This window comes from Bos taurus, chromosome 22 (genome assembly GCF_002263795.3).
Source record: "Bos taurus isolate L1 Dominette 01449 registration number 42190680 breed Hereford chromosome 22, ARS-UCD2.0, whole genome shotgun sequence".
NCBI lineage: Eukaryota > Metazoa > Chordata > Mammalia > Artiodactyla > Bovidae > Bos > Bos taurus.
Window position 1 is genome coordinate 46,334,377 of NC_037349.1, and position 13,036 is coordinate 46,347,412.

The window sequence follows — 13,036 nt, forward strand, 5'->3', positions numbered from 1 at the left end:
CTGACCTGTTTCTGTGCCACTTGGCAAGGTACAATTCCCATGATTGTTGACTAAATATTTGTGAAATCCTGGACAGCACATTCTAGCTTAACCGTTTGAGTGTTCCCATTAAAAATGTCAAAAGGTGGATAAGCTTGGTGGTATGTATGAACATGAGAATTTCATGCAGAATGGCCAGTTGCTCTGGGGGAGATGCTCTGGGAAGTCACTTGTTCTGAGAACCGCAGTTTACTCCTTATATACTCTATCTTTCTGTATGTTAAAATGTGGGGTAGAAAAACTTAACAAATCATTAATAATCATTATTACTTACGTAAATTATCAATTACTCCAATTTGTTAAGATGCTGGCCCTGCAAAACACCATAATGCCGTTCTCCCATTAAACCTTCCCAGAATTCTATGTGATAGTACAATAAGGAAGGGGACAGAGGATGCTCACCTGTGTGACACAGGTGAGGTGACGCACACACTGCCTGACAGCTGCTCACTGTGGCCAGACTCACAGCCACATTAATTTGGTTTTTAACAATTAGGCATTTTTACCTCTAATACTACTTCTCTCTCCAAAATAGAGACTATGGATCTGAACTTTAATTCACCCCAACAACTCAACACTGTCATGCTAAATAGTAAGTCTGGTAGATGTAAGTATACTGCTCTAGCTTTTATCAAAATCCTAGACACTCCAAGCTGTTGCTTATATACTCTCAGCTGTTTTCATCTAAACCAGCTTTGGCCTTTTTTCCTTGCAAAATCAAGCTATCAGTTTCCATTTTCCAGCTGTCAGTTTGTTTTCATCTGGAGAAGGCAATGGCACCCCACTCCAGTGCTCTTGCCTGGAAAATCCTATGGACGGAGGAGCCTGGTAGGCTGCAGTCCATGGGGTCTCGAAGAGTCAGACACGACTGAGCGACTTCACTTTCACTTTTCACTTTCATGCATTGGAGAAGGCAATGGCACCCCACTCCAGTGTTCTTGCCTGGAGAATCCCAGGAACGGGGGAGCCTGGTGGGCTGCCGTCTATGGGGTCGCACAGAGTCGGACACGATTGAAGTGACTTAGCAGCAGCAGCAGCAGCTTTTTCTTTTACTCTCAAGACCTAAGACTTCATTTTAAACTATAGCAGGATGAGAAAATGAATACTTCTTTCTCCATTCATTCACCTGTTTAGTCAGTAATATCTGGGCACTTGGCCAAGAGCTCCTTATAAGAGATTCACCAGTGACCAAACACAGAGTGTGAGTGTCCACAGAGTGGTCTTTCAGGCAGTGAGTGACAGACGAATGAACAAGTAAATAAAAAGAAAGGAACATCTGTCACAAGGGCACACATGAGTCAGAGTAAGGTTACATGGAGGAGGGGTCAGAGAAGGTGACCTCTGGACTAAGATCTAACCAAAAATGAATGCTTCTTCTAGGAGGAGGAGTTGGTGCTGAGGCCCTACTGAGGTGGTAATGGGCATGGTGTAAAGTGTGATGACAAAGAAATCTACTCCATGCCCTGAGTGGATGAAGAAAGAGCACATGATGGTCAGGAGGCACTGCACTCACTATAAAGGAGGTTAGGTTTCATTTTAGATGGAATAGGAAGTCCTGGAAGGGCTTTGATCAGGAGACTGACTTGATCTGATGAATCAAGTGCTACCTCCATTCAGTGCTCTTTATGGATGGCCTGGCCCTACGCTGGATGCAATAGAAACAGTGGCGAATACAACATCATCAAGAAGACTCTGGCCACTGGGAAGGGAAGAGAGAAGCCAGATCACCACATGGCCTCATGGGGAAACCACAGAGGGCACTGTTATTTTATCTGACGTCAGACGGGAAAAAGTTAACTGGGCACAAGAGATGTGGGAGAATAGGAAGGGGAAAAAATCTGTATGTTCCAGATGGAAAACAGAACATATGTAAGGTTTTAGAGGGTTCACACTGACTTCTAGGCTATAGAGATTTTAATATGACTAGAACAGGAAAGAAAGAGGGAAGGAAGGAGGGAGGGAGAGAAAGAGATGATGGAGAACAGGGGTGGGGGTAAATGTCATAATAGCAAGAGAAGAAAATGGATAGATAAATGAGAGGCATGGGATGGAAGACAATAAGGAGGGGATCAATAGTTCAGCATTTCAAGACAGGTTCTAGAGATCTGCTATTCAACATCATGCTTGTAGTTCGCCTAACTATAGATTAGACCACGGCCAGTCTTTCGTGGTAAAATACATAACCTACCTTATTCTTGTTCAGAGCTGCACGTGTTAAGTTACACTAGATCTAAAAATGTTTGCTTCCATTTAAATTATTTTGAAATTTTCTCTGGATTTTTAATGTACTATGACATTTATAAAAGCAATGCAATTCTTACTACCTTTTATTAACTCTGAATTGAATAAAACTGGCTTAGTGTGTGTTTACTCTTCAATTTTCTCTCCCTTGGTGTTTGGGCAGCAGGGTTACTTTGTACTTACTGTTCATAACATACCCCTCACTCCCATAACATTGGCAAATTTTTACAATGGACACCCACTTGTTCACTGGATGCCCACAAAGCCATGAGAAGTGGGAAGTTTCAGAATCCAGGATACCTCTTTTGACAAAGTTCAGGCTGACAGAAACAATATTAGGGAAAATTCAGCAACTCTGATGTGTGTTTTTGTTAATTCACATAAGTTCGGTGTCTCCTGATCCCATGGGAAAAGATCAAAACTTTGGAGAAAGATGAGAGTGACATGGGTTTCTAAGATCAGTTGATTTAGAAATAAATAGAAATGCATCTTAAACAGAGCCATGAAATTCAGTGGATTTCAGAACATCTTCATTATAAAACCAGAGAAAAACCATATCACTAATCTTCCTTCCCATTCCGGAGAGAGACCATAGGAGGTTCATTTTAAGGTCTGATGAATGGTTCAGAAGGCCTGAAGTAGATCAGGACAAGAATTTACTCATTTGAATGTTATATTTAAACTCCAGGCTCACCCAATTTGTCATGGTTTCTCTTTCTTTAAAGAAAAAATATTTTAGTTATTTCGTACATAATGAAGCAAAAGAAAATTCTCTCTAGACAGTAAACAATGCCTTTAAAAGACAAAAGCTTAATAGAACCTCAAGATCACTTGTTCAGGGATGATGTGTCATGGGCCGTGTCAAGCAAAATCACAGGAGATCTGTGAAACAGGACTATTCAGTCTGTCAAAGGCCAGTGTTTTTGCTATAACATTTTCTTTTATTTCAAGACATCCAGATGCTCTCATTCCTCTTTTAAATTTCTGAAGTGAATTTTATCAAATACTGCTTTAATTAAAATTATCCAGTTTTGATTTTTTAGGAGGTCATCTAAATATTTGGAAACCAGAGTTAGCTGTCAATGGACTAAAAGTACATAACGTAAAAATCCCAGGTGTCACCTTGTAGAAGCCCTTTCATTACCTGCAAGTAGCATTTCAGTGGCCATCAGGGAAACAGTCCACAGATGACAAGGTAAGAAAGAATCTGTTATTTCACTGTCATGAGAACTTCTCAGGAGGTAAATGGAGTTTTGGAGTGAAGAATGAAATATTCCAAAGGATTTGACACATTTTATTCAGAATTACTGAACTAACAGGATGGAAGGCTAGCATCAATGTGTATGCACAATGCCAGTTATACACAGTTTATACGGGCCATAATCCCAATCCCTATTTCAAAAAGAACAAGAGAAAATGGCATCAAAGTTGCCATTCAGGGGATTGGACTGAACTAGACAGAGTAGTAAGGAATGTCAACCCTGGAATCAGATCATTTCATTCACAATCAAGTTCAGAATGTTCTGATTATATTCAAATGTAATTCATTTCATGCTTTTGTTCTGAACATTTTGTGGATCTTCTATTGAAATGAAAGAAAAATTATTCAACGAGAATCCTCTCCCAGGTAGCTTATCTATTCATTCATTCATTTATCCATCCATCCATTCATTCATTCATACTTCTACTGAGCATCAACCTCATAGGTACTGGCCTAGTTGCCCAGTCTTTTCATTCTGGAAAACCAAGCAGATCTGTCCAACACAGGCCCGATTCCTTCCCACAGCTGTAGACACCCAGACTAGGCTGCTGGTTGGGCTGTTCCACCCACTGGAGATGCAATTATGGATCCAGAATGGGCACCTGACCTTGCAGAATCAAAGTCTACAGAAGACACACAGGGGAGGCACTGGGGACAGTGAGGATGACTCTTTCTTCCTTCCTTTTCAAGACTGTTTATTATGTTAGGGCCTTTCTGTGCAAACTTTAGAATCTCCTTGTCTATGTTTACAAAAACCTCGCTGAATCTGCACTAAACCACAAAACATTTGGGCTTCCCTGGTGGCTCAGCTGGTAAAGAATCCGCCTGCAATGAGGGAGACCTTGGTTTGATCCCTGGGTTGGCAAGATCCCCTGGAGAAGGGAAAGGATATGCACTCCAGTATTCTGGCCTGGAGAATTTCGTGGACTCTACAGTCCATGGGGTCGCAAAGAGTCAGACACAACTGAATGACTTTCACAAAACATTTACTGACCAATGTTTTGTTCAGTAAACTTAACTGACAATGTTAAGTTCACCATCTTAAGTGGGTCCAGTTTGTAGCATCACAGAACAATTAGATTACTAATATCAAAGATCACTGATCACAGATCACCATAACTTGGTAAAAACAGTACCAACACTTACTTGATGCAGGGTTGCTAAAACTGCAATATTATGACAAAGTGCAACCAATTGAAGCAAAATAAAATGAGGTATACCTGTAATTGATTTCTGTTGTTGTTGTTTCGACACTCAGTTGTGTCCGACTCTTGCAGCCCACTGGGCTCCTCTGTCCATGGGACTTCCCAGGTAAGAATATTGGAGTGGATTGCCATTTCCTTCTCCAGGGGATTATCCTGTCCCAGAGATCAAACCTGGGTCTCCTGGCAGAATATTTTTGCTCTTTATTATTTCTTTCCTTCTGTTTGCTTTGGGTTTATTTTGCGCTCCTTTTTCTAGTTTCTTTCAGTAAAAGTTAAATTGTTATTGTGAGGCATTCCTCTTTAATGTAAGAATTCAATGCTATAAATTTCCCTCTGGATGCTCTTATAGCTTTGTCCCACACATTTTGATATTGTCTTTTCATTTTCATTCAGCTTTATATTTTAAAAATCACCTCCAAGATGTTCTCTGTGACCCATGAATTATTTAGCAGTATATTGTTTAATTTAGAAATGTTTATAGAGATTTTTCTGATGTCTTTATGCTAATGATTTCTAATTTGATTCCATTATAATCATAAAAAATACTCTGCATCATTTTAACTCTTTTACAGTTCCTGAGGTTTGTATTATGACCCAAGGTCTATCATTTCTCTTACTTTTTTGGCTGTTTGGCATGTGGGATCCTAGTTCCCCAACCAGGGATTGAACCCAGGCCCCCAGCAGTGGAAGCGCAGAGTCTTTTACCTTTTGAGTTTTGGCCATGGCCTATGGCATGTAAGATCTTAGTTCCCTGACAGGGGTTGAACCCGTACTCCCTGCACTGGAAGCATGGAGTCTTAACCCCTGAATTGTCAGGAAAGTCCCAGAAGCCCAGAGTCTTAACTGTGGCAGTGTGTTCTAAGTCATTTCAGTTGTGTCCGACTCTTTGCTACCCTCTGGGCTCTAGCCCACCAAGGTCCTCTGTCCACAGGATTCTCCAAGCAAGAATACTGGAGTAGGTTGTCATTTCCTTCTACAAAGGACAAAAGGACCATGAGGGAATTCTCAGGATCTCTTTTATCTTGGCTAATGTTCAATGCTTATTTGAAAGAATACACATTGGACTGTTGTTGGGTAAAGGATGCAATGAATGGTAGCTAGATCTTATAGATTGATAGTGTTGCTCAGTTCCTCCATATCCCTGATGATTTTCAGTTTAATAGTCTAGTAATTCACAAATGTGAAGTGTACAAGTCCCCAATTATAACTGTAAGTTTTTCTATTTCTACTCTCAACACTTAATTTTTGCTTCATGTGTTTTGAAACTCCATAGTTTGGTCCAAACATACATAAGATTATTCTTTCTTCCTGGTGGATTGACACTTATCATTATATACTGCCCTTCTTTGTCTCTAGTATTTTTCTTTGCTTTGAAGATGACTTTACTTGATATTAATATAACCACTTATATTTCTTTTAAAGCTTGCATACTGTATCTTTTCCCATCATTTTACTTATAACAAGTAAAATGTATTAGAAACAAATTTCTTGTAGTAAGCATATGGTTGGCTCGTATTTTTTCAGATCTACTTGGCCAATCTCTATCTTTTAATTGGTGTGCCTAGACCACTCACATTGGAGAAAGAAATGGCAACCCACTCCAGTGTTCTTGCCTGGAGAATCCCAGGGACGGGGGAGCCTGATGGGCTGCCATCTATGGGGTCGCACAGAGTCGGACACGACTGAAGTGACTTAGCAGCTTAGCAACAGACCATTCATGTTTAAAATAACCAGTGATATGTTAGAGATTGAGTCTTCCTTTTTATCTTTTTTACCTGCCCATTTTTTCTTAATTTCTCATCTCTAATTTTCTTTTCTTACATTTTTCTGAGCTACTTTTTTTAAGAAAAATAACTAGCATTTTGAGATATAAATATAAACCTTTTGATTTTCCTAAAAGAAGCAGCTCACTTTTGCAATACAAAATACAACATAACAATATTTGTGCAAGGGATATGTTAAGATTAGAATACCATCTTCTGAATTGCACCAAAGCATGAGAAATTTGACAGGTCAATATTCACATCCAGTTTCTTGCCCCCTGAAAATGCAATTTATTTATTTATTCACATCCAGTTTCTTGCCCCCTGAAAATGCAATTTATTTATTTATTTATTTATCAATTTTTAATTACTTTTTAAGTATTCCTCATTTTATTGTTTTCACAATGGTTGCTCTAGGTACTATAATATAAAAATGCAATTTATCACATTTTATTGATATCAGCATTTACTACTTCCAGTGAAATGTAGAAATCTTATTTCTAATTAGGTTCCTTTACCTTCCACACTTGCAAAAATAACTGTCTTAAGAATTTCCTCAACAGATTTTGGGCACCACATCAGATGAAGCTATAATTCTTGTTTCAACTATCAAATATGATTTGAGAATCTTGGAAGGTGTGGAGAAAGGCAACCCTCTCACACTGTTCGTGGGAATGTAAACTGGAACAGCCACTATAAATAACAGTACGGAGGTTTCTCAAAAACTAACAACTGAGTTGCCATACGATCCAGCAATCCTACCCCTGGACACATATCCAGATCAAAGTATAATTTGAAAAGATACATGCACCCTTTGTTCGTAGCAAGACTGTTTACAATAGCCAAGACAGGGAAACAACCTAAATGTCCATTGACAGATGAATGGATGAAGAAGATGTGATACACACACACAAAACAGCTATTCGCCGTTAAAAATAATGAAATAATGGCATTTACAGCAACATGGATGGCCCTAGAGATTATTATACTAAGCAAAGCAAGTCAGAAAGAGAAGGACAGGGACTTTCCTGGTGGTCCAGTGGTTAAGAATCTGCCTGCTGAGGCAGGGGACATAGGTTTTGATCCCTGGTCCAGGAAGATCTCACATGCCACAGGGCAACTTCTGAGCCTGTGTGCCTGGAGCCTGTGCTCTGCAACAAGAGAACCCACCGCAATGAGAAGCTCACACACCACAACGAAGAGTAGCCCCCCCTCGCTGCAACCAGAGAAAGCAACAAAGACCCAGTGCAGCCTAAATAAATAAATAAAATTTAAAAAACAAAGACAAAGACAAATGCCATGCGATATCATTTGTGAAATCTATAATACAATACAAATGAACTTATCTGCAAAAGAAAAACAGGCTTACAGACTTAGAGAACAGATTTGTAGTTATCAAAGGAGAGGGGGATGGGGGAGGGAAGGATTGGGAGTGTGGGATTAGTAGATGCAAACTATTATATATAGGATGGATAAATAGCAAAGTCCTACTGTATAGCACAGGGAACTATAATTCAAAAATCCTGTGAGTAAACTATAATGGAAAAGTTTTCATATATATATATATATATATATATATATGTATAACTAAGTCACTTTGCTGTACAGCAGAAATTAAAACAACATTGTAAATCAACTATTGTTATTGTTGTTTACTTGCTAAGTCATATCTAACTCTTTTGTGACCACATAGCGTGTAGCCCACCTGAATCCTCTCTCCATGGGATTTCCCAGACAAGAATACTGGCCATTTCCTTCAACAGGGGATCTTCCCAACTCAGGGATCCTGAACCCACATCTCCTACTTGACAGGTGGATTCTTTACTACAGAGCCACCAGGGAACTTCAATAAAAAAATTTTTTTAAATCTCCTGAGAATTAAGATACTATATTATACTTACTCCTATATTTAACCAATTCTTTCCTTTCTGAAGTTTCAAGCTTTTTTTCTGTTATTTCCTTTCTGCTTGGAGAAATTCTCTAATCTCTAATGGCAGGTTTGCTGGCAAGAAAATTCTCATAGTTTTCCTTCATCTGAACATGTCTTTATTCCTCCATTCATGAACAATTTTTTCACTGAATACAGAATACTGGTGGACAGTGCACTTCTTTCAATATTTGAAAAATGCTATGGCAATTCCCTCCGGTCTCCATGATTTCATGTGAAAAATCTGCTGTTATTCAAATTGGTAATTTAAATAATATGTCCTTTCTTTCTGGCGGATTTCGCTTTTTTCCCCTTATGTAGGATCCCTGGATGGGGAAGATCTTCTGGAGAAGGAAATGGTAATACACTTCAGTATTCTTGCCTGAAAAATTCCATGGACAGCAGAGCCTGGTGGGTTACAGTCCATGGGGTCACAAAGAGACACGACTGAGGTGACTTGAGAGAAAAACATCTATTTCTGCTTTATAGACTATGCCAAAGCCTTTGACTGTGTGGATCACAACAAACTGTGGCAAATGCTTCAAGACATGGGAATACCAGACCACCTAACCTGCCTCCTGAGAAATCTGTATACAGGTCAAGAAGCAACAGTTAGAACTGGACATGGAACAACAGACTAGTTCCAAATAGGGAAAGGAGCACATCAAGGCTGTATATTGTCACCCTGCTTATTTAACTTCTATGCAGAGTACATCATGAGAAATGCTGGGCTGGATGAAGCACAAGCTGGAATCAAGATTGCCGGGAGAAATATCAATAACCTCAGAGATGTAGATGACACCACCCTTATGGCAGAAAGCGAAGAAGATTTAAACAGCCTCTTGATGAAAGTGAAAGAGGAGAGTAAAAAGTTGGCTTAAAGCTTAAGATCATGGCATCTGGTCTCATCATTTCATGGCAAATAGATGGGGAAACAGTAGAAACAGTGACAGACTTTATTTTCTTGGGCTCCAAAATCACTGCAGATGGTGACTGCAGCCATGAAATTAAAAGACACTTGCTCCTTGGAAGTAAAGTTATGACCAACCTAGACAGCTTATTAAAAAACAGAGACATTACTTTGCCAACAGAAGTCTATCTAGTCAAAGCTATGGTTTTTCCAGTAGTCATGTATGGATGTGAGAGCTGGACCATAAAGAAAGCTGAGCACGGAAGAATTGATGCTTTTGAACTGTGGTGTTGGCGAAGACTCTTGAGAGTCGCTTGGACTGCAAGGATATCCAACCAGTTCAACCTAAAGGAAATCAGTTCTGAATATTCATTGGAAGGACTGATGCTGAAGCTGAAACTCCAATACTTTGGCCACTTGATGCGAAGAACTGGTATTGTAAGTAGTTAGCAGGCAAAATGGCAACAATTGAGTTAGTAGATCTATCTCTTTATTTTCTCCCAATACCCGTCTGTGAAGTTTATACTGTTACATAATCATTTCCAAGTGTCATGAATCTCTTTAGCTTGAAGAGCTACTTATCAAAATGTAAATAACTCTTGTGAAGGAATGGATCTTAACTATATGTTTGATATACTTTAATTAACAATTAATTAAATACATGGAAATCAGTCCTGAATATTCATTGGAAGGACTGCTGCTGAAGCTGAAACTCCAATACTTTGGCCACCTGATGTGAAGAACAGACTCATTGGAAAAGATCCTGATGCTGGAAAAGATTGAAGGTGGGAGGAGAAGGAGATGGTTGGATGGCATCACCGATGCGATGGACATGAGTTTGAATAAGCCCCAGGAGTTGGTGATGGACAGGGAGGTCTGGTGTGCTGCAGTCCATGGGGTCGCAAAGAGTCAGACAAGACTGAGCGACCAAACTGCACTGAACTGAGGTGACTTCACACACACACACACACACACACACGATTATATTTAATTATACTGTCTTCCCATGCATTTAGTTGGATTCATCCAATTTGTAATTTGCTCAGCCTCTTGAACATGCACTAATTTGGGGAAGTTTTCAGCCGATATATTTTTAAATATCTATCCAGTCTCACTCTCTCATCTCCTGAGATGTTTATGACATGAATGCTAGCCCTCTGCTGTCTCATGTGTCCCTTAGACTCTTGTCATTTCATTCCAATCTATTTTCTCTCTGTTGCACAGGCTGGATAATTTCTATTGATCTATCCTGAAGTTTACTGATTCTATCTTCTGTCATCTCCAATTGAGCTGATCCAGTGAGCTTTTTATTTTGGTGACTGTATTTTTCAGTTCTATAATTTCCATTTGGCTCTTTTTTATAATTTATATTTCTTTTTGAGACTTTATATTGTTTACATTTATTTCAAGAGAATTCCTAACTGCTTTAAAGCATTATTTTTTAAATTTAAATTTCAACATCTGATTCTTATTAATACTGGCTTCTGTTTGTGTGATTTTTGTCGGTACCTGTTTTGGGCAAAGGCAGGAAACTCCTACAGTTCTCTATTTGGGGTACATGGGAATCAATAAGAAACCCAGGGAACTTGTCTTCATGTCTTTAAGACTGGGAGTTCACCTTTTTTCTACCTTGCGTGTCTTCCTATATTCATTGGTGGTGTTATTGCCATGGTTTTTCAGTTGCAAGGGGAGGGATCTGATTAAAATATGGCTACTCTATACCGGCAGAATCAAAAGTCTGGGTTAATTTTAATAAAAACTACTTCAAATGTCAACATTCAAAAGTTCAAAGGCAATTTTAAGTGAAGTTCTTTTCTCACATTCTCTAATAATTTTTTCATTCATAAGACTTCATATCTCCAAACATCACACTGCCTGTGTACATCTAGGAATCCACCTGAAGGAAGCATTTTAAGCATCTTTTCTATTTATTGTTGCAAGCACCATCACTGGACACCTTCTTAAGACTCTGGAAGAAATTCCAATGCTACAAAATTGGTAAGCGGGTGAACTCTAGACCCAGGCAATGGCCAACAAAAGAGAAAGTCCCTAGAGAAATTTGGCTGTAAGTTTATTTTTTCCTACCTTACCCTAAAAAATTACCATAAACAAACAGTCCCTGGATACACTTGTTCTTTGAACTACAAGGTACTTCCTTCTCTTTCCTAAAAGCAAAGCTTATTATAGTGTGCTTCTCCCTCAGACTGAAGGTCGTATATTAACTCTGGTATAACTTCTCCTCTCACTCTGTGCTTCAGTTGTACTGAATTTCTCCCAATCCTCTAGGCTCACTCCCTCAGCGATGCCCACACTTCTACTCCCTGCATCTAGCATAGTACCAATAGCACTCCCTCCCCATCTGGGCCAGCGGTTCTTCCTAGCACATGCATAGAACGTCACAGAGTGCTACCTTGCCCACTGCCTAAGCCATACTTACTCTCTAGGGGAGGAGCATTATTTTATTGTACCCACATAGCATGTACAACCAAATAAAGTGAGTGATGGCAGTGTTGAGTCCCAGGAGGTATGATATTTTTGCAGCCACAGCTACACTTTCAACCTAAATTGTCACCTGGCCCTGTGGAGGTAACTGGAGATGGCTGTGATGGTGGCACTGACATATTTAAAGGTGGCCAAAGGAAAACAGATTTTCAGAGAAATGTATCTTGGAAATTTTCCAAGAATGCTCCAATTGTAAAGGAAACTTTTATTCAATTAACATACCTTTATTTTGTTTCAGACAATATATTTATGGAGCAGGCAATTCTCAGAGCATTAAGGATACAATCAAGAGTAACATAGTCCCTATCCTTGTAAAGCTTACCTTCTAGTCCAGGAAGTTACCCCAATATTTCCCAACAGTTACTTAATCATTTTTACTAAGTGCAAGAAGAGATGTAGCAAGTGGGTTCAATTTTCTTTGAAATCTCATCAAGAGCTATATGCTTTCATTGGTGTCAATATGGGTGAAAATCACAACACAGGTTGTGCTTAGAGCAAAAGAAAGAGAAAATCAATGTGAATGCTTCATAACCAGTGAGCATAACTCAATATGTTTCACTGCTATGATTTTACTTAGGTCTCTTCGTAAATGTTCTACACACTTGGGTTCCAAGGCCCTCAGTGAAAGGGCAGTACATTTGATGAGTTTCTAAAATCTAGGACAGAACTATTGCAAGTGATCACTGTGAGGGAGGTGGGTGTGCCAGGCACCTGCCCAGCAGCAGGCCTTACCTCTTTGTTTGTCCTGTCAGCTTGCACCAATGTCCCATTCAGGCAAGGTTCCACGTAGTGAAGCTCCTCATTATACTGCGAAGGGAAGAAACAGTCAAAAGTAAACAATTAAGCATATGAAGGGTACTCAATAATTTAAAGATAACACATACAAACAAAAAAGCAGCATGATCACAGGCTGAATTCCTTTCTGTAAGGTGACTTTATCAGTTGGTGGTCCTATTTAAAAAATTGTGTTTAAGCGCAAAGACAGACTTTATTCATTTCTTGTTTGAGTGGGGAACTTGTAGAGCACATGTTGGTGGGTGACAGTGACCAGAGTGTACACAGTTAACTGATAATCCTTCAGGGGTGACTCCAAACACAGGGGTTCCCGGGGTATGGCTGACAGCACGTGGTCCAGCTGAGATCTAAATAGTGTTCCAGACTTGGGTGGATATGACTCTAGCTCCTGCC

At 39.4% G+C, this 13,036-nt stretch overlaps 1 protein-coding gene across 6 annotated transcripts in view; it reads right to left on the minus strand.

Annotated features, from left to right (window-relative positions):
• Positions 1-13,036, minus strand: part of CACNA2D3 (calcium voltage-gated channel auxiliary subunit alpha2delta 3) — a 900,236-nt gene that overhangs the window by 416,088 nt on the left and 471,112 nt on the right. For all 6 annotated transcript variants that reach the window (XM_059879667.1, XM_059879666.1, XM_059879665.1 and 3 more), the window contains one exon: positions 12,581-12,655. In XM_059879667.1, the coding sequence (XP_059735650.1) occupies positions 12,581-12,655 (75 nt within the window). The remainder of the gene's footprint in view (positions 1-12,580; positions 12,656-13,036) is intronic.